The following is a 19,415-nucleotide window of genomic DNA, read 5'->3' as shown; positions in this document are numbered from 1 at the left end:
GCTATAGAAGGATAAAGGACTCGCCTTGCCTCTGGCTGCCCTGACCTGGCAAGTCAATTTCTTGGCCAGAACAACAGACCACACCTGAGCATACCATAAGTCTGTAGACAGGCCTGACTTTGGCATTTGTGACCTCTTCTTATCCGCAGTCGCTGCAGGAGTTTGAGCTGATGGAGAACCTCCTGAAGAGCAAGCAAGAAGGGCAGGAGTGCTGGGACCAGCGGAGCACGGTCAGCGTCCGCTCATCTTTCGCCCGGCAGGAGAGGAGCCGGCTGCTCTGGGAGGACGTCTCCGTCATCGAGGAGGACGCCACCAAGATCACGGCCCTGAAGCTGAGGCTGGACGAATCCCAGAAAGTGCTGCTCAAGGAGCGGGAGTGAGTGCTGCCTGTGCCACCCCCCTCGCTTGCTGAGGAAGCGCCCAGAGTGCGGCCCTCAGCCTTGCCCTTTGTGTTGTTGTTGTCTCTTTCAGGGACAAGCTGTCCCTCAGCAAGAACATCGAGAAGCTGGAAGGGGAGCTGAGCCAGTGGAAGGTCAAGTATGAGGAGCTGAACAAGAACAAGCAAGAGGTGTTGAAGCAGGTGGGCAAGATCTGTAGCAGAAGGCCCCAGGTTCAGACCTCAGGGGCATCTCTAGGTAGGGCTGGCACGGTCCCCTGCAGGAAACTCATAGCTAAACAGGAATTGCCTTGCTATACCAGCTGGCAGCAGCTACACTGGTGACTGGGAGTGACCGCTGAGACCACATAACACCGGTTCTGAAAGACCAACATTGGCTCCCACCACATTTCCAAGCACAATTCAAAGTGTTGGTGCTGACCTTTAGACCCTAAATGGCCTCGGCCCAGTATACCTGAAGAAGCATCTCCACCCCCCGTCGTTCAGCCCGGACACTGAGGTCCAGCGCCAAGGGCCTTCTGGCGGTTCCCTCACTGCGAGAAATGAGGTTACAGGGAACCAGACAGAGGGCCTTCTTGGTAGTGGCACCCATCCTGTGGAACGCCCTCCCATCAGATGTCAAGGAAATAAACAACTATCTGACTTTTAGAAGTGTTTATAATATTCTGTTGGGAGCCACCCAGAGTGGCTAGGGAAACCCAGCCAGATGAGCAGGGTATTTTTTTTTATTATTATTATTATTATTATTATTATTATTATTATTATTATTATTATTACAAGAGGCAGTGATGGTCACCAAGCACCCACTTGGATGGCTATAAAAGAGGATCAAACAAATTCACAGAGAAGAAGTCTATTGATATGACTGCGCTCTGCCTCCATGTGTCTGAATACTAGTTTCTGGAAAGCACAGGAGTGGAGAATGATGATGATAATAATAATAATAATATGCCACCCATCTGACTGCCACTCCAGGTGTAGTTCAAGACAGAGTAACTTTCTGTGTTCTGTACTTCTGAGTTAAAGACTGCCTGACTGTGTAATCCCATCTGGCTGCTTGGAGTGGGGTGCTTTCATTGATGACCATAAAGCAAGTTGCAGCCCAGGGATTCTTGGGGCACAGCTTTTCAACAGGGCAGTGAGGGTGGCAAGATGTCTCAAGCCCCTATCTGAGCCCTAGATTTTGGGTGTTAGACAGGTATGACCCCAAGCTTGCAGAGAATTCCCCAAAGCCCCTCTTGTTGGACTGTGTTGTTGGACTCCGGTTCTCGTCAGTCCCAACCCCAGGCAGTGGTGAGGGGTGATGGGGGATGGAGTTGAACATCCGGAGAGCCACAGATTCCCCATTCCTGCTGCAATGGCTAGAACAGCCACCAACCCCCCAACCCCAGCTTTTCACTTTCCAAGCACTTTGGACTACTTTGGGCTGGTGGGAATTGCAATCCCAAACATCTTTCAAGTCGGTCAGTGGTGATTTTTTACTATCCTCCTCTCCTGAGTCAACATTCTTGAGAAAGTGCCCTCATGCAGCCACTCCTGCAAATCTACATTTTAAAGCAAATTCTTTTTAAAATGTGGGGAAAAAATTATAAATATGAGCACAGGGGGGTTCTGAAATATCGGAGAACGGCAGGATATTTTCTTATCAACACAGCAGCTCTCTGCATCCCCCTGCTCTTAATGTGGCTCTTTAAAGTGCTGCTATTGATTTTGCCCACAGACACCAGAGGTTATTTCCAACTTCTCTTTTCAATCTGTCTACAGCTGAACATTCTCAAGGAGATCCACCAAGACGAGTTGGGGCGCATCTCTGAGGATCTGGAAGACGAACTGGGGGCTCGATCAAGTATGGACAAGAAATTAGCTGAGTTGCGATCAGAGGTGAGAATTAGGGGAAAGTTGACCTGGAAACCTGCAAGAACAGCAGTGTCCTTTGTGTTTCCCCATTGCTCACTTAGTTGCCCCCCTAAAGTGTGGTGTAGTGCTTAGAGTGTCGGACTAGAGCGTGAGAGACCAGGGTTCAGATCCCTACTCAGCCATGAAGTTCACTGGGTATGACCTTGGGCGGGCCAGTCAGTGCCTCTCAGCCTGCCTAGCCTACCTCACAGGGTTGTTGTGAAGAGAAAATAGGGAAGGGAGAGGACCATGTACACCACCTTGAACTCTTTTGAGGAAAAGGCATCATATAAATATAATAAATAAATAAATAAACTGAGCTCCAAACATTTCTTTTGTGGCTCTGCTAGTACAAAAGCTTTCAAACTTGTTCCTTTTGACATCTGGAGATGTGAGTTCAAATTCTGAGGCAGACGTCGTGATTTGTTTGTTTGCCGTGGTGTTTGACTTCAGACTCGGTTGCAGGCGGCCAGTGTTAAATTGCCTTTTTGGTCCACACACAGCTTGAAAGAGATGTCACTGAGACATTGGGCTGCCCCAAATGGCAAAGTCGCAGAAAGGGTAGTGGAGGAGCATCCTTTGTAGACAGAAGGTCCCAGGTTAACTTCCTGGCACCTCCGCTTCAGAAGATTTCTGATTGCTCAGCTGGAAAAGATCTTGGCAGCGGCTCTCTAAGCCAGCATTGGCCTAGGTAGAACCAAAGTCTCCACCCTTGGAAAGCTTCCTGTGTCCATCCCAGTAACCCTTGCAGCATCACAGATTTGCACATCACACATGGCTTTATTGGATTATATATAGAATTATAGCCTCTTTGGTACGTGTTCTGTTCAGGCAGTGAAAGTACAGACCTTTTCACTGGTGGCCCCTTGGCTGTGGAATATTCTTGCCAAGGAGGCCCACCTAATGCCAGCATTGTCCACTTTTAGGTGGCAGGCAAAGACATTCCTGTTCTCCCAGGTATCTGGAGACATCAGGCAGCATGTTCAGCTTGCTCTTTTGAACTGGCTACTAATGCACCATGGGTAGTCTAATGAACTGACCAGGACCTTGCAGTCATCATCTGAAGAAGCCCTTCTTCATGTGCCCCCTCCACAGAAGGCCGGAAGGTGGCAACATGAGGAACGGGCCTTTTGAGTGGTGACTTCCCGCTTGTGGAATGCTCTGTCCAGCAAGTCTCTCTTGGCGCCATTGTTACATGTCTTCAGGCACCGTGAGAAAACATTCCTTTTTTAACCAGGCCTTTGGCTTTTAATTATCTATGTCCTCTTAGAATGGGTGGGATTTTTCTAATGTATTTTTCTCCTTGGTTTTAATGTTACGTATGTTTGGTTCGTTTTGTGCGTCTCATTGAGTCACCGTGGCGAAAAAAGAAAAAGAGTGACTAGCAAATTTAATAATGGGGAAGCTGGTTCCCACAGACATCTTTCCAGCAGCAAGACTGATCCCCTTACACCCTCCTTTCCCCAAAGATGGAGCGGCTCCAGGCCGAGAACGCGGCGGAATGGGGCAAGCGCGAGCGCCTGGAGACAGAGAAGCTTAATCTGGAGCGAGAGAACAAGAAGCTGCGGGCGCAGATTGAGGATGTGGAGGAGGTTCTGGCCCGGAAGAGGAGGCAGACGGTGAGCGCCCTCGACACCGATTTCAAGACCATCCAAGCGGAGCTGTTTGAGAAGAACAAGGTGACATAAGCTTAAGGGAGGGAGATCACCCTGGGGGCGGAAGGTGGTATTTCAGACCTCAGGGAACCTCACTTGTCAAAGCTGACCTTTGGACACTGCAAGAAGCTGATCTCACTGCTGCTTTACTCAGCTGTGACGTTCCTAAATAAATAACTGGGACCCACTCCAAAGCACTGCAGCAGGGAGCTCTCCTGTCCTGTGTTCCAGCCCGTCAGCTATGTGTTCTTCCAGGATACTCCAATCCGTTCTATTTCACACGCAAGTCAGTATTCTGCTGCCCCCTGGGCATGCTGGACAGCTCACTGGGCTGTTTTTATTTCCTTCTCCATGCCAGGTATTTTTTCTAAAGAGTTTTGTACTTCTACACACACACACACATTTCTGTTCTCCATCCAGACAAGGAAGAATATTATCGGAGTTCAGAGACATATTTCAGCCAGGCAGAAACACTCCAAGAGGGGCCAAGCCAAGTAGAGCATGAGACTCTTCATCTCAGAGTTGTGGATTCAAGTCCCACACTTGACAAAAAGATTCCTGCATTGCAGGGGGGTTGGACTAGATGACCCTTGTGGTCCCTTCCAACTCTACAATTCTATGATTCTATGAAGGCTGATGGGGTTTATTTTAAGAGGCGCATCAAAGGTTGCTTTCTGACAGTCAACACCAGGGGGCAGCCAACCCTTTCCATTTGCAGAGATAGAGATAGAAGACCAATTCAAAGTAATTTCCACAGGGCTGCTGCCTTACTCTGTTGCAGCAAAAACAATATAGAGCAGCCTTCCTCAGGCCTCTGCCCTCCAGAGATGCTTTGCACTAAAATTCCCATCCGTAGCACTGAATGAGACCGATGGGAGTTGCAACCCTAAACATCTCTGGAGAAAAGCTGACACAAGAGTCTTGTGGCATAAACAGGTGCCTCATTAAATCTGTTCATCTTTTAAGTTGCCACAGACTTTGGTTGTTGTTTTCTGTGCAGAATAGGAACTTGGTAAGAGACACTCAGGACTCCTCCAGATGACCTGTTTATTGAGCATTTGTCCAGATTTAATTTCACAAAGCTTGCACAGAGGTTTATACAGTGGTACCTCGGGTTAAGAACTTAATTCGTTCTGCAGGTCCGTTCTTAACATGAAACTGTTCTTAACCTGAGGTACCACTTTAGCTAATGGGGCCTCCCGCTGCTGCTGTGCCGCCGCCGTGCAATTTCTGTTCTCATCCTGAAGCAAAGTTCTTAACCCAAGGTACTATTTCTGGGTTAGTGGAGTCTGTAACCTGAAGCGTCTGTAACCTGAAACGTTTGTAACCCGAGGTACCACTATACAATATTGGCACTTTCGGTTGAATTTGTTTGCAGAAAGGTTACACCTCTTCTAATCAATCGATGGTTATCCCATGCTTTTTAATGCATTTCCTCATCACTTCCCTAACTGCAAAAACAAACTCGTATTTCCAGTATGCAATTAAATTCCTCTTGCAAAATACTGATAGTTTGGGGGGTGATGCTCAGAGATCCTTAAGAATGAAACACACAAATTGCACGTCCTCTTTGAAGGTGGCACAAGAGTAGAAACCACCACTTTTCCCTTTAAAATACAGGGTGGGGGGTGGGGGACTAGGCAAAGTGGCGCTATTTTTTGTAGCACATGCAAAACACACCCTAAGCAGCAGGCTTCCTTTCTCGGAGAAGGTTGAGTACTCCCTCACCGCCGTTCCCTCCCACAGGAACTGGCAGATCTGAAGCATGTCCATGCCAAGCTGAAGAAACAGTGCCAGGAGAAGATGGCCGAGCTGGCCCACGCGAACCGCCGGGTGGAGCAGCACGAGGGCGAGGTGAAGAAGCTGCGCCTGCGAGTCGAGGAGCTCAAGAAGGAGCTGGCCCAAGCGGAGGACGAGGTAACCCTTTGGACCTTCCACACTTGTGTCCCCTTTCCATGACTTTGCAGCAGCTTCTACTCTGGGGAACAGGTGCTCACTGTTTCAGGATGGTTTGGGACCTGCTTCTGTCCTTTCACTCAACTCCCCACCCACCTCCTCCTCCTGCTGTTGTCCCTATATGATGACAGCACAGGCTGTTTCATCTGGACAGGCCTGCATATTTCAACAGTAACACAGCAGCATCAGTTCCTCCTTGCTCAAATATGGGTACCATTCAGGGCATGGCTTTCCTATGGAGCCTGGCATATTTAAGATAATGTCTATTACCTCACGAGCCCAGGGAAGTGATTTGCTTAGGGTTACCCTCAGTTTGGGTAGCTGGATTGGTAGAAATCATCCTTCCCCAGCCTGGGTGTCCCCTCCAGATGTTCTGGATTACAGCTCTCAAAGTGATGCAGTTATGTGCCTTTGTATGCCACATTTAGCATGATCTGTGTGGAGAAGGGCTTGGCTCAGTGGTAGAGCGTGTGCTTTTGCATGTGAAAGGTCCCAGGTTCAATCCCTGACGTCTCCAGCTATGGCTGGGGAAGGGTCCTCTGTCTGAGATCTCAGGGTTAGGGCTACCAGCCAGAGCAAAAATATACCAGTGATCGGGCTCAGTATATGCCCAATTGTGAAAAGTCATATGAGAGTCAAAAACAATTCTTGGCTTTTCCTACTGCCCATTTGTCTGCATGGCTGTTTTATCGCAAGCTGGGCTTGCACAGCTTGGTGACCCACAACTAATCCAAACACAGCCTCGCAGTTTGGTAATCCCTTCTGCTTTTTGCTGGCTGCCTGGAACTGCAAGGATGATGGGAGGGGAGGATATCAAGGAACCAGCAGGCTGGCAGATGTGGCAGCAGGGTTCTGCATTCTGCTTGGTACTGACCTTGTTGCAAGGTATGGAGATAAGTGAAGATGGATTGGACCTTTCCTGGAACCCCAGTCCCCCAAAAAACAATGTACTTGTGTTAGAGGACACTGTGTGTTGAGCCCAAAATGCATTTGAATTACCCATGCACGAGCTACCGCTTCTGAAGAGGCAAGCAGTATTTCAAAACCAAACAGCTGATTGCCTCTTTGGGAGCGAGAGCTGTGTCAGAGCAAGATCAAACTGCACACAAGGTGTGTGTAAATTACCACTATGGCTTGTGTGCTGCTGATTCTAGCATCCAACTTAAGACTTGGCTGCTGGTGTCTGGCTAACAATAAGGCAAAAAGCGTGTTGGTGGTGAGGGTTCAACTCCACCTTCCCCGACTGGGTTGCTGCCCTCACTTGTCTTGTGTTTCTGTCTGCTCTGCAGCTTGACGAGGCCCACAACCAGGCACGGAAATTGCAGAGGTCGCTTGATGAGCAAACAGAGCAAAGTGAGAACCTCCAAGTTCAGCTGGAGCACCTGCAGTCCAGGTAGGGGGAAGCAAAGATCAGGCTAGGGAAGGTGAGAGATGAGATGAGCTCAGGGATGGAGGAAAAGGGACTGGAACAATGTGACGGGCATGATAAAGCAAGCGGTGGATCTACAGTACTTGGGGATTGGTGTATTTAGAGGCAGAATATTTGGGGCGGGGGAATGAAATTCCATCCCTGCAAAGTTGTCTTCCGCTTTTGCAGGGTGGGCTGTTTATTTTACACATACACATTCGTTGTTTGATGACTGTGACATCAGGTGGTACAACCGGTTGCAAAACCCAAAGTATTCATCTGTGAACGAGTAAAGGTGCTGCGTACGCAGCCGGTTTTTCTTTTGAGTTTTTTTCTGCAGCAGCTCTTGAAGAGGCATGCCACTTTTCAGTGTTTTAGAAAGGCTTGCCTCTTTAGGAAGCTGCTGCAGAGACAATTCAAAATAATTTATTGCTGGACATGCATCACATCTTCTTCATTTGGGTATGCCCAAGGTAGAGAAATCGAGTGGCACCTTCTTCCTGTGTGCCTGGAGGCAGGGGTGGCTTTCTTCTGCAGCATCTAGCTTGGCTCACTTACTTGAGTGGTCTTTGGCTATTTGTTCTCCCTGCACTTTTCTCTCTGCTCTCTGATGCGCTTGCTCTCTGTTCGTTGCATGCTGTGGTTCAGATTGCATAATCCAGGGCTGGAAACAGGGTGATCCATAAAGGCAGAATTAATGGACAACAGAAACGCAGACTTCCTGGATTAGCAAACTGCTTTAGGTGGCTGCAAGTACAATCCTAACCTCCGTCAGGCACACCAAGCAGACCCCAATACAACCTCTTGCTCACTGAACCAGTTTAGGATCCAGTGGATCCGTGGCTGTCTCAGCTCTGCTCTCTCCTTGCCTCTGATGGCTTTACACAGCTTTCTCTAACCAGGTGCCCTCCAGATGTTTTGGATTACATCAGCTGGCTGGGGTTGATGGGAGCTGCAGTCCAAAGCATCTGAAGGACAGTCTGTTGCAGACGGCTGCATTATTATTACTTACATTTGTATCCCACCTTCTTTCCTCCAAAGAGCTCACAGTTCTCCTCCTACGCATTTCAACCTCACAACAACCCTGTGAGGTAGGTTAGGCTGAGAGCGCATGACTGGCCCAAGGCAACCCAGTGAATTTCATGGCCGAGTGGGGATTTGAACCCAGATCCTAGTCTGAAACTTTAACAACCAGACTAGCATCCTTTGCCTTTTAACTCCCTTCCCGGATTTGTTCCACACATCCTCCAGTTCCTAGTTTTCCTTCCCCACCAGACGCTGAAGTTGAAATCTTTGCCTTTTTAAAAAAAACATCCTCCTGAACCAACTCCTGGTAGTTTGCGAGCACAAGAGAACATGCAAATCAGCTGTGGGTTAATTTAGACTGCAAACGAGAGTGAGTGCTGGGGCGTTAGCTCTTAAGCGCTGTTCGAAGACTAATTGGACGAACTGTTGTCTCCCTGGAGGCTTTGCAGAAGCGGGAGTCCTTTCCAGGAAAGGAAGGTTGCATCAAAGGGTTGAAAGGGGGTGGGGAGGGGAGCCAGGTGGGAGAATGATCTCATTGATAAATTGGAGGAGAGCATCAAGGGGAACTCTTCAAATTGCAGCCATCCGTTTCTCAGCAGCTTACCTGTCAGCCGCGGGCTGCGGATGAGAGGGTGGGAGGGGGGAAGGAATGTCGTGCCTGATCAGCAGAGAACAGTGATGGATGCTACAGAGCCTGGAGGGTGGCTTTCGGTCACCCTCGCCCCATTTCTCTCTGTCATGTTCGCTGGAGGCAGGTTGGGAGGTTAAATGTGAGGGGAACTCAATCCTTTAACCCATGCGGTTAGGGCCTTGTCAAATGCACTGAGTCAGTTCCAACCCCGGGGTCCCTTGCAATCTCCCTGTGGATACTAGGGTGTGCCGATTCCCCAGTGCCCTTAAAAACATTCCCCCGGCACCACCGCCCTCAATGACAGCTGCAGCCGCTTCTGCAATCAGCTTAGCCCTGCCACTGGTTGTGAAACAAAAAATACGTGACTAAAGGCAGGGGAAAGCCGCTTGATTTTCAGATGCTCGTATTTCGCCCCACTTAAAAGAGGGAACAAACGTGAGCAGGGCTTGTTTGCAGGTGCCAGCCTGGAAGTCTGGGGCTGGCTTCAGAGGTTGGCAGACTTGGGCATTATCCTGTGCCCCCAAGACTGGTAAAGGGCTCACAGACCCAGCATTGCTCATCAGTTTTACTTTGCATAGAAGAAATCATAGACTGGTTGGACGCAGAGGAATGGTGGGAAGAACCAGCTGAGGAAACTCCAAGGGAAGAAGGCTCAGAGCCCGGGGGGGACAAGGACGAGTGGTCAGAGGGAGAGGAGGGAGCAGAGTGAATTGGACAAGATGATACTCAGGGACCCTTTGGCCTGATCCTGCAGGTTTTCTTTGTTGTTGTTGTTTAGTCCTTTAGTCGTGTCCGACTCTTCATGACCCCATGGGCCAGAGCACGCCAGGCACTCCTGTCTTCCACTGCCTTCCGTAGTCTGGTCAAACTCATGCTGGTAGCTTTGAGAACACTGTCCAACCATCTCGTCCTCTGTCGTCCCCTTCTCCTTGTGCCCTCCATCTTTCCCAACATCAGGGTCTTTTCCAGGGAGTCTTCTCTTCTCATGAGGTGGCCAAAGTATTGGAGCCTCAGCTTCACGATCTGTCCTTCCAGTGAGCACTCAGGGTTGATTTCTTTAAGAATGGATAGGTTTGATCTTCTTGCAGTCCATGGGACTCTCGAGTCTCCTTCAGCACCATAATTCAAAAGCATCAATTCTTCGGTGATCAGCCTTCTTTATGGTCCAGCTCTCACTTCCATACATCACTACTGGGAAAACTATGGCTTTAACTATACAGACCTTGGTCAGCAAGGTGACATCTCTGCTTTTTAAGATGCTGTCTAGGTTTGTCATTGCTTTTCTCCCAAGAAGCAGGCGTCTTTTAATTTCGTGGCTGCTGTCACCATCTGCAGTGATCATGGAGCCCAAGAAAGTAGAACCTCTCAGTGCCTCCATTTCTTCCCCTTCTATTTGCCAGGAGGTGATGGGACCAGTGGCCATGATCTTCGTTTTTTTGATGTTGAGCTTCAGTCCATATTTTGCACTCTCCCCTTCCACCCTCATTAAAAGGTTCTTTACTTCCTCCTCACTTTCTGCCATCAAGGTTGTGTCATCTCTTACAAAGGCCAAAATGAGCTCCTGTCTTCTGAATTGCAGGGATCTCATTCCTTCCAAGTGCCCTGGGGGGGAACAGGACAGCCCATTTTTTCATGCAAGATCTCGGCAGCCGTTTCAGGTGCCGTGATCTCGCACTGTGCTCTTGCCCCGAAAAAGTGCTTTTTCCAGGGCTGCGAGAGATCTTGCCCCCCCCCCCCCACAAAGTGCTTTGGGGGTGGGAAAGATGAGAGTGAGATCCGGGTCAAGTGACTCACCCAAGAGCACATCCCGGAAGACCCAGTTTTGCGTTAGAAAAAGTTGGATGGTATGGAATCTGTGGGGTTCTCAACAAGTTCTTTTTTAAAAAATGGGTTGGTAGAGCGAGGGGAGATACAGTAAATGATCAAAGAGTTGGAGCTCCTTCCCTCAAGAGGTTAGGCAATGAAGGAGACTTGATAGACGTTTACAAGAGTGGAATGTTGCCAAGGAACTGGAAACACTGGACCAGCAGGACTCGGAAGGTGAGTGGCAGAGGCCCCTTGCGCATGCTCTCCTCTTCCACTAGAGGGTGTGGAGGGCCTTGCGTGGGAATGATGAACAGCAAGAGGGAGAGAAAGGGGTCTCAAGGGCGCCACCCACTTCCTCAAGGAGATCTAGAAACATGGAAGGATGAGGGTCAGAGGGCCCATGGCATGCTAAGTGAAGCACCTTTAAGAGATACTTTCATTTTATTGCCTTTAAAAAGTTTTTTTAAAAAAAAATAAAATGCATGCATGTTTCTCTAGCAATAAAACACTGGGTTGCCTGCCAGACAAATCGATTCTGCTCAATCCAAAGAGCTTTTGAGGAGGCAGCTGAGCTCTAAAAGAAAGAAAGGAAAGAAAGCGATGATTTTTATCTCCTCCTTTTTATTGGGGAGGTTGGCATTAAATCATACGAGAATAATGGAGCCTTCCCTCCCCCTCCCTCGCCGAGCCCACCACCCTCTTTCCTTAAATAATTCATGCCTTTTTCCAGTAAAAAGCAACTGGAGTCAGAGGCTGCCGCACCTAGAGAATTATCGGAGCGGCGTCCTCCTTGCGAGCTCCTGCGTGGCTTCAGATGGGAAATCCAGCACATAAATTTCCATGGGTGGAATTTAATGCTGGGATGATCAGGGAGCTGACAGTGCTGAGAATGCCTCACTGGAGAGGCTGAAGGGTAACAAGGCCCCCTAGGAAGGGAGCAGAGGGGCTGAGACGCTGCTCTGCTGTCTAGGAACCGGCTACAGTCTCCGGGAGCTGTGCGCTCCTCCAAAACCAGTCCCAGCAATTGCTCATAGCAGCAAACATTTTCCGCGCTCCCACCAAAGCAGAGCCTTGGGACCCCTCTGCAGTGTCATGAGTCTGCCTGCCTCTTAGCTCCCAAGCCAGGCTCAACGCCTTCCTGTTGACATGAAAAGCCCTAAGCAGTTTGAAACTGGGATACCCAATACAGGGAGTGTCTCCCCAAGTGCAGACCAGACTGTGGTTTAAAATCCGCTGGTTGTTAGTGGGCCTTCTCAGTGGTAGCACCACCACTGGCCCCTTAGGAATGCCCTCCCCTGGGTGGTTCGAGGGGCAGAGGCAGGCGTGAGTTTTAGATGCATCTTAAAGACCTCTATGTTTCCTTCAAGACTCGTGATTCCTATTTTTAAAACTCTACTGTCATGCAATTTGACCTAGGTTATACAGCAGGCACAGAGGCCCTCTGGCCTGCGGGCAAATTAGGCCTCACCAAGCTTCTAATCTGGCCCACAAGGCTGTTTCCCAGCCCCACGGCCATGGCTACCTGTCACTCATCTGATACCATGTGTGGGGCAGGTGAATCCACAGCTGCAAAGGCACAAGCCTATACCCTCGTCTACAACAGCCAGGGATCTCCACAGGCTGCTGCCAGGCAGGATCCTGCACATTCAGTGTCTGGAACAGGAAATTCCACATTGGCAGAGGGTGGCAGGACTGGCTAGAGGGGCACATCTACCCAATCCAACACCAGACCAGCACAAAGAGGTTTTGGATTACAGCCGAAGACAGAGGGAAGGCAACCTGCCCAGAACTACCCAGTGAATTCATGGCAGAGGCAGAATTCGAACAAGGAGCTCCCTGATTCATAACTCACCACACTACCTTTCGTGAACCTCCCCAGATTCACTGTATATACACAGGTGCTGCACCTAATGTGTCCTTAATACCCACTTGTTAACACCAGTCTTTCCTCCACCACTGTCTCATCTGTCTAAAAAGGACATCTGGGTAATTGCTTCTCTCTTTGGTTTACAACCTACCACACCACCAGTATTAAACAGCCATGATTTGTAGCAGAAGGGGTTTTTTTGGAGGGGGAAGGCGGGTGCAGGATTAGCAACAGTTCTAACAGAGAGGTTTTCTTTCCCTATTGTGTTGTAAAATGGGAAGGGTCAGAGTTCTCTTCTACGCAGACACAAAGAATAAGAATTGTACAAATATAAACAATTCTCACATAAAGCCCTAATTATGTGAGACAACTAATTGCTGGTGGTGTTTATATTATTAGCGTATTATTGGACTACTGAATACGGGGGTGTTAGATGTTGTAGTTCAGCCCGCAGGCCCCCGTGTCTGCCTTCCCACTCCTTGATAAAAGCTTCCAGACAATAATGTGCTGTTGGTTAAGCACCCTGAATCTGAAAAGGGTTTCGAGTGAACTTTGCTTGCTTTAATCAAAAGTCTATTAAGTGCTGCTTGGAGCCACTGAGGGACGGTCTGTCCAGATCTGCCTTTATCAGCATGTAACACCCACTTAGCTGGATGAAGTTTAAACATGAAGTAGTAGCTGGGGGTGGGGGAATAGATTTATTTATATCTCATAGACCTTAATGGGAAAGGTTAGTTTCTTGCTGAATATCTAAGCTAAAACAAAAGGAGGGGTTGGAAATCGATAAATTATTCAGTCTCCTTCACAGCCTTCCCCAGTCTCTGAATGCCTCTGACCACAGTTTGCTGGGAATCGCAGGAGGAGAGAGTTGCTCTCACGCTTGGGTCCTACTTGCAGGTGTCCCATTGGGGCACCTGGTTGGCCACTGTGCAAACAGGATTCTGGACTAGGTGGGCCTGATCCAGCAGGCTCGACTTGTGTTCTTAACCTGCTGCCCTCCAGATATTTTGGACTGCAGCTTCCATCTGCCGGCATGGGAGCTGATCTGCACATGCAGGAAAAAGAAGTCAAACGTGCGCTACCACTTCAGACTGCAGGGGGTGAGGGGGCAGGGCTCACATATTTCTATACTCTGTACAGTGTTCTTTTATATTAAAAATGCCCTGCAAATCAAAAATGAGCACAACAGGAATGGTTCTATCCTGGCCTTTTGCCAGCTATACTGTTTTGCTACTTGCAGAGGATTTTTAACGGGGGAGCGTTAAAAATGTGATTCCCCTACTTGTAGTTCAAAGCGATGCAATCTGTTGTAAGGTAAAGGTAAAGGGACCCCTGACCATTAGGTCCAGTCGTGACCGACTCTGGGGTTGCGGCGCTCATCTCTCTTTACTGGCAGAGGGAGCCGGCGTACAGCTTCTGGGTCATGCAGCCAGCATGACTAAGCAGCTTCTGGTGAACCAGAGCAGCACACGCTGGAGCGGTACCTATTTATCTGCTTGCACTTTGACGTGCTTTCGAACTGCTAGGTTGGCAGGAGCAGGGACCGAGCAACGGGAGCTCACCCCGTCGCGGGGATTCCAACCGCCAACCTTCTGATCGGCAAGTCCTAGGCTCTGTGGTTTAACCCACAGCGCCACCCGTTCTGCCATTTCATTCATTGTATAGGGCAGACCAAGGTTTATTCCCTGGGAGCTTAAAAAACGGTACTTGTTGGACCAGTTACAGTTCAAACCTCCTTGAATCAAGCTGTTGAGTTACACAGAATTCCTCTTTGGGAATGTACCTTAAATTCAGAACAAAGATGATGTTACATTCCTAGGCAGGGGTCATCCTGCACTTGTATATATACTGTGGAACAGAGAAGCATGCACAGAGGGCTCCCCCTGGGAGCGCATACCATGAACATGGTTGCAGCATAGCACCAGTGCAAGGGATGCATGGCCCAATAGCCCATATAGGGCTATCTTCAAACATTCCTCTTTACCCCAGCATTTGATAGCTGAAATATGCTGTCGCTGTTCTGTTTTATTGACTGTATCACATTGAAGGCCACTAGGTGATGGGAATGAAGGACACAAATGCAACACGACCACCAATAATAATAATAATCATTGTTTAATAATAATAGCCAAAAATCTCGTTTCTCCTGGGACAGGCTTCGCCGTCAGCAGAACATCCCCCTTTTTGGGAAGATTCGCGGTTCACGCTTTGGCCCTGACAACCCTGGCGATGGCAACAGCGACCTGGATGAAGACGAAGACCTGCAGATCCAAGTTCCTTAGCAGCTGCCACTGGAGAGACACTCCAGGCTATGACAGAGACACCAGATGCTGGTGGAGCTGGGCATGGCCTGTGGGCTTAGGACAAGTGACTGGAGCGGCAGAACGGTCTTTGGCCTCTTCTTTTGCCAACCCCAGGGAGAACGAATGTGAAGCTGTGAGGAAGACTTTGGGAAAGGGGAAGCCAGGCCTCCATGTTCTGGTCTCCACAGCAAGAAGGTTTGGTGACTAGGATGGGGGCTAAATAGAGGCCCTGGGGAGATTTCATGGAGGGAGTTGCTAAACTTTATGGAAGGCTCGCTTTCTCTACAGCTCCAGTCCATAAATCATTGCTGATACTTTAAAAAAAAGCAAGAATCATCTAGACCTGAGGGATAGCTCAGTCAGTAGAGCGTGAGACTCTTAATCTCAGGGCTGTGGGTTCAAGCCCCACATTGGGCAAAAGAATCCTTCATTGCAGAGAATTGGACTAGATTTTTGTTCAAACCCTTCCATTGCTCTGGCCTTAATTCCTGTCCAGCTAATGCCTCTCCACAGCTGACCAACACGGTTTCCGCAAACACAGCACTCCTCTGGAAGTTAACCACAATACCTCTGACCTCAACCCAGATAGATGGATATAATGAGTGATACAGAGTGGGGAATCAACACATTGGACGGAGGAATCTCATTGTTGAAATCTCTTAGGTCCATCCGCCAAAGTGGTTCTTCCATGTCTCAGGAGTTGAACTGATGATTGAATAAAAGATCTAGTGGGAAGGTGATGGAAGAGACCGATGGTATAGGGAGAGACACCCCTGAAGATGCATCTCATCCTCTCAGACTGCCGTGTGTGCGTGTGTGCGTGTGTTTATGTATTTGTATATGATTTGTATTATAAAACTTGAGATAGCCATGGAAGGTCCCCAGTCCAAATTTACAACAACCTCTACCACAAACCTGCAGGCTTCCAATTCTCTTATTCTATGCAGCAACTACAATATGGAGATGGTAACACTCACATGCCTTTTGGGGTTGCAAGGATTGCGAGATAATACAGTGGTACCTCTGGTTAAGAACTTAATTCATTCCGGAGGTCCGTTCTTAACCTGAAACTGTTCTTAACCTGAGGTACCACTTTAGCTAATGGGGCCTCCTGCTGCTGCTGCGTCGCCGGAGCACGATTTCTGTTCTCATCCTGAAGCAAAGTTCTTAACCTGAGGTACTATTTCTGGGTTAGTGGAGTCTGTAACCTGAAGCATCTGTAACCTGAAGTGTGTGTAACCCAAGGTACCACTGTATATGTGAAGCGCTTTTTAGGACTTGAAAGCTCTATATGAAGGCTAATTAATATTAGTATTGCAGTAACAGCCCCTCACCCTATTTCTGAGTAGTTCCTGCCTAATGCCCTCTGCCAGTTCATGTGCATTCTGCTCCTGGGTATGTGGAGTTAAACTATGCAACTTGCTCCCACAGGAAATGCAGTGATGGCCACCAACTTGGTTGGCTTTAAAAGAGGATTAGACAAATTGGTGGAGGAGATGGCTGTCAATGGCTATGCTCTGCCTCCACGGTTGGATGCAGCAATACTTCTGAATGCCAGTTACTGGGAACCACAAGAGGGGAGAGGGCTCGTGTGCTCAGGTCCCCGCTTTCGAGTTTACCACTCAGGCATCTGGTTGGCCACTGTGAGAACCAGACTAGATGACCCAATAAAGCAGGCACTTCTTGTGTTTTTATGAGTTCAAATCGTGAGAAGGTTGCTTATAAAAGGTAGCACAACCCAACGGAAGACCATCCATCAGTCATGTGTGATGGTCAGGGAGATGCTTGACAACCCACCCGTTTGTGTATCAGAACCAGGAGTACATGGAGCCCCTGGTGGGTGTCCACACATGGGCTGATGGGATGCGCTCAGCCTGGTAACTCACAGGTTCTGCAGGCCCCTTGCCATAGCATTGTGGACTGCAATAATGGGGGAGCCTGCTCACCCCCCACCTGCTGAAATTTTGCCTTCTCTGCAATTCTGAAAGAGGTGGGGACCATCTCAGCTTCTAGGCCCGGAGACCTGCTGGATAGTAATGCCTTCGTGGAATTTGACATCTGGTGTCAAATTTCCCATGTAACTCCATCTGTTCCCCCACCCACCCTTTAAACAAACTCTTGGGGCTGCATTTGGCAAACTCAAGGCAGAAAAGGACTGAGGGGGACTTGTGGGACTGGACTTTACCTGAATGGGTCCCATTTCTTGGCTCCCTCCTTCCCAGCCTGTAAATCTCTGGACCCTTCCTGTGTTCCCTCATCCCATGCTCGAGAATTCCAAATACTTTGTGGTTGCAACGCTGACTCCTAGAATCCAACGATCAAGTGCATGGAACTGCCCGTGGTTTGCATTAGGAATTCAGGCTGGTGGGTTTGGGTTTCTAAATCGGACATCCTTAATGCAGAATTTGGATTTGTTTGGTGCAGAGTGTGAGTGGCCCTTCATTTAACTGAGCTGATCCCGATGTGATGAGAGGGGGCCGGGCGAGGCTCAGGGGGCCACAGCTGCCTCTGACAGGTATCATTTACAAACAGCACGGCAACCATTCAGTCAACCTTTTGTAATAATAAAACAGAGTTTATACTAAATGCCTGTACGAGGTGTAGTTCAGTGGGAGAGTTGGATATTGGAGAATAAAAGGGTGTGTGTGTGTGCATGTGTTGCCATCTCTCAAAGCAGGGTTCCCAGCAACTAGACCCCAGAACTTCCATGGAGCCCCAGGACTATGTTTTTTTCACAAGGAGGCTGGACTGTGTCCCTCAGTGGCGTCATTTGGCTGCTGCAGGCTGCCAAACAAGCCTCTCCGCCTGACTCAATGCTGTCAGCCGACCTTGAGGACCAATTATGAGGCACCACCAGACCTCATAAAACCCCAGCCTCGGAGTTTGCTTTGCAACTCTGAGCAATTTGCCCTAATGGAGGGGACCACTTCAGGTCATTGGCACATGCAACCTAATCCTTGCCCTTTCTCATCTTGACACATTAGGAAGAACTTTGTGGCAATAAGAGCTGTTTGACAGTGGAGCGGAGCTTGTATGGCCATTTGTCAGGGATGTTTCAGCTGTGATTCCTGCATTGCAGGGGGTTGGTCCAGATGACCTGGGGTCCCTTCCAGCTCTACAATTCTATGATCCCTCTCTAGGTGTGGTATTTAGTTAAGCATCTGGGGCAGTAGAAGCTGTAGAATGGAGAAGATGAGCAGTTCACCCCATTTTGCTTCATCTGGCAAGTATCTTCTTCCAAGTCGAACATCATCTCCTGCACCCCTTGGACAGAAAGGTCTCTGGTGAAGAAAAAGCATTTGGGTGCCCTCTGCATTTATCTAGCAGCACCCTTCTGAGATCTGCTTTTTTTGGGGGGGAAAGGGGGATCTCCATTTGACAGCCTTTCGATCAATGTTCTGACAAAATCAAATCCCCTCTTTCTCCCCCCACTTCTGTGTGTGCACAAAGGATCTTTTCCATGAGTTGCTCCATGAATAAAACATCATTGCTTGCAATTACCAGGCTCACCGAAGCTCGTTTGGCTTTACGGCTAATATGGTTCTTGGAGATGAGCCTAAAACAATGGTTAAAAATTAAGCAATAATGGCCCGTGATAACAGTTTTATAGCAAATGTGAGGTTTATATTTCCATCATTGCCGAGTGATGTAATTGGCGTGAGCTCACTTCCTCCACACACAGAGACACACAGTCGCTCAGAGGCTCCCACCAATCATGCAGGAAACCTAACAGGGTGGAAAAATAACAGAGTCTTGCGGCACCTTAAAAGACGAACAAATTTATTACGGCAGAAGCTTTCAAAGGCTAGTCCTCCATGGGAGTTTGCTCCGTCCCAACATAGTGCCTTGCCAAGAAGGGGCACTTTAAGGGAGTGGAACAGGGGATTCTGACATCTACACTGGCCCCTGCATCTCCTGTCCAAAATCCTGATTTAATGGTGATCAGGCCCTTGCAAAAGCACAGATGGGCCCTGAGGGGAAAATTTACTTTCCCCTTAAGAGGATCCAAGGTTTGATTCACGTAGTATAGTGACAGGGCGGGAGTTGATTCTGTCTGATCAGATCCTGCATTGCAGGGGGTTGGACTAGATGAACCTTGGGATCCCTTCCGAAAAATACTGCTGCTTTCCCCATCGCTTCCAATACTGGACAGCTTTAGTATGCTCAGGAATCATGTTTTGTGTCTCTTTAGTAGGAAATGTGTGTGTGTGTGTGTGTGTGTGTGTGTGTGTGTGTGTGTGTGTTATGCATTCTGTGATTTCCATTTTTGACACTGCTGGGAAAGAACCATTGCTTTAATTTTGTTAATTTTTTGCATTTATAGCTCACCTTTTTCCTCTAAGGAGCTCAAGGTGGTGTGCGTGATTCTTCCCCTCCTCATTCTATCACAACAATCCTGTGAGGTAGGTTAGGTTGAAAGGCAATAACTGGCCCAAGGTAACCAAGTGGGCTTCATGGCCGAGTAGGGGA

At 48.7% G+C, this 19,415-nt stretch overlaps 1 protein-coding gene across 1 annotated transcript in view; it reads left to right on the top strand.

Moving 5' to 3' along the window:
* CCDC102A (coiled-coil domain containing 102A) overlaps positions 1-17,531 on the top strand; it is a 39,063-nt gene extending 21,532 nt beyond the window's left edge. Inside the window, exons 3-10 of the mRNA XM_083625224.1 lie at positions 150-376; positions 472-580; positions 2,162-2,278; positions 3,763-3,972; positions 5,695-5,865; positions 7,194-7,297; positions 14,798-15,962; positions 16,211-17,531. Of these exons, the coding sequence (XP_083481350.1) occupies positions 150-376; positions 472-580; positions 2,162-2,278; positions 3,763-3,972; positions 5,695-5,865; positions 7,194-7,297; positions 14,798-14,924 (1,065 nt within the window). The 3' untranslated portion in view covers positions 14,925-15,962; positions 16,211-17,531. The remainder of the gene's footprint in view (positions 1-149; positions 377-471; positions 581-2,161; positions 2,279-3,762; positions 3,973-5,694; positions 5,866-7,193; positions 7,298-14,797; positions 15,963-16,210) is intronic.
* The last annotated feature ends 1,884 nt before the right edge of the window (positions 17,532-19,415 follow it).

The sequence above is a fragment of the Podarcis filfolensis genome (genome assembly GCF_964270895.1).
Source record: "Podarcis filfolensis genome assembly, chromosome: 8".
NCBI lineage: Eukaryota > Metazoa > Chordata > Lepidosauria > Squamata > Lacertidae > Podarcis > Podarcis filfolensis.
This window is presented reverse-complemented; position numbering and strand designations above follow the sequence as displayed.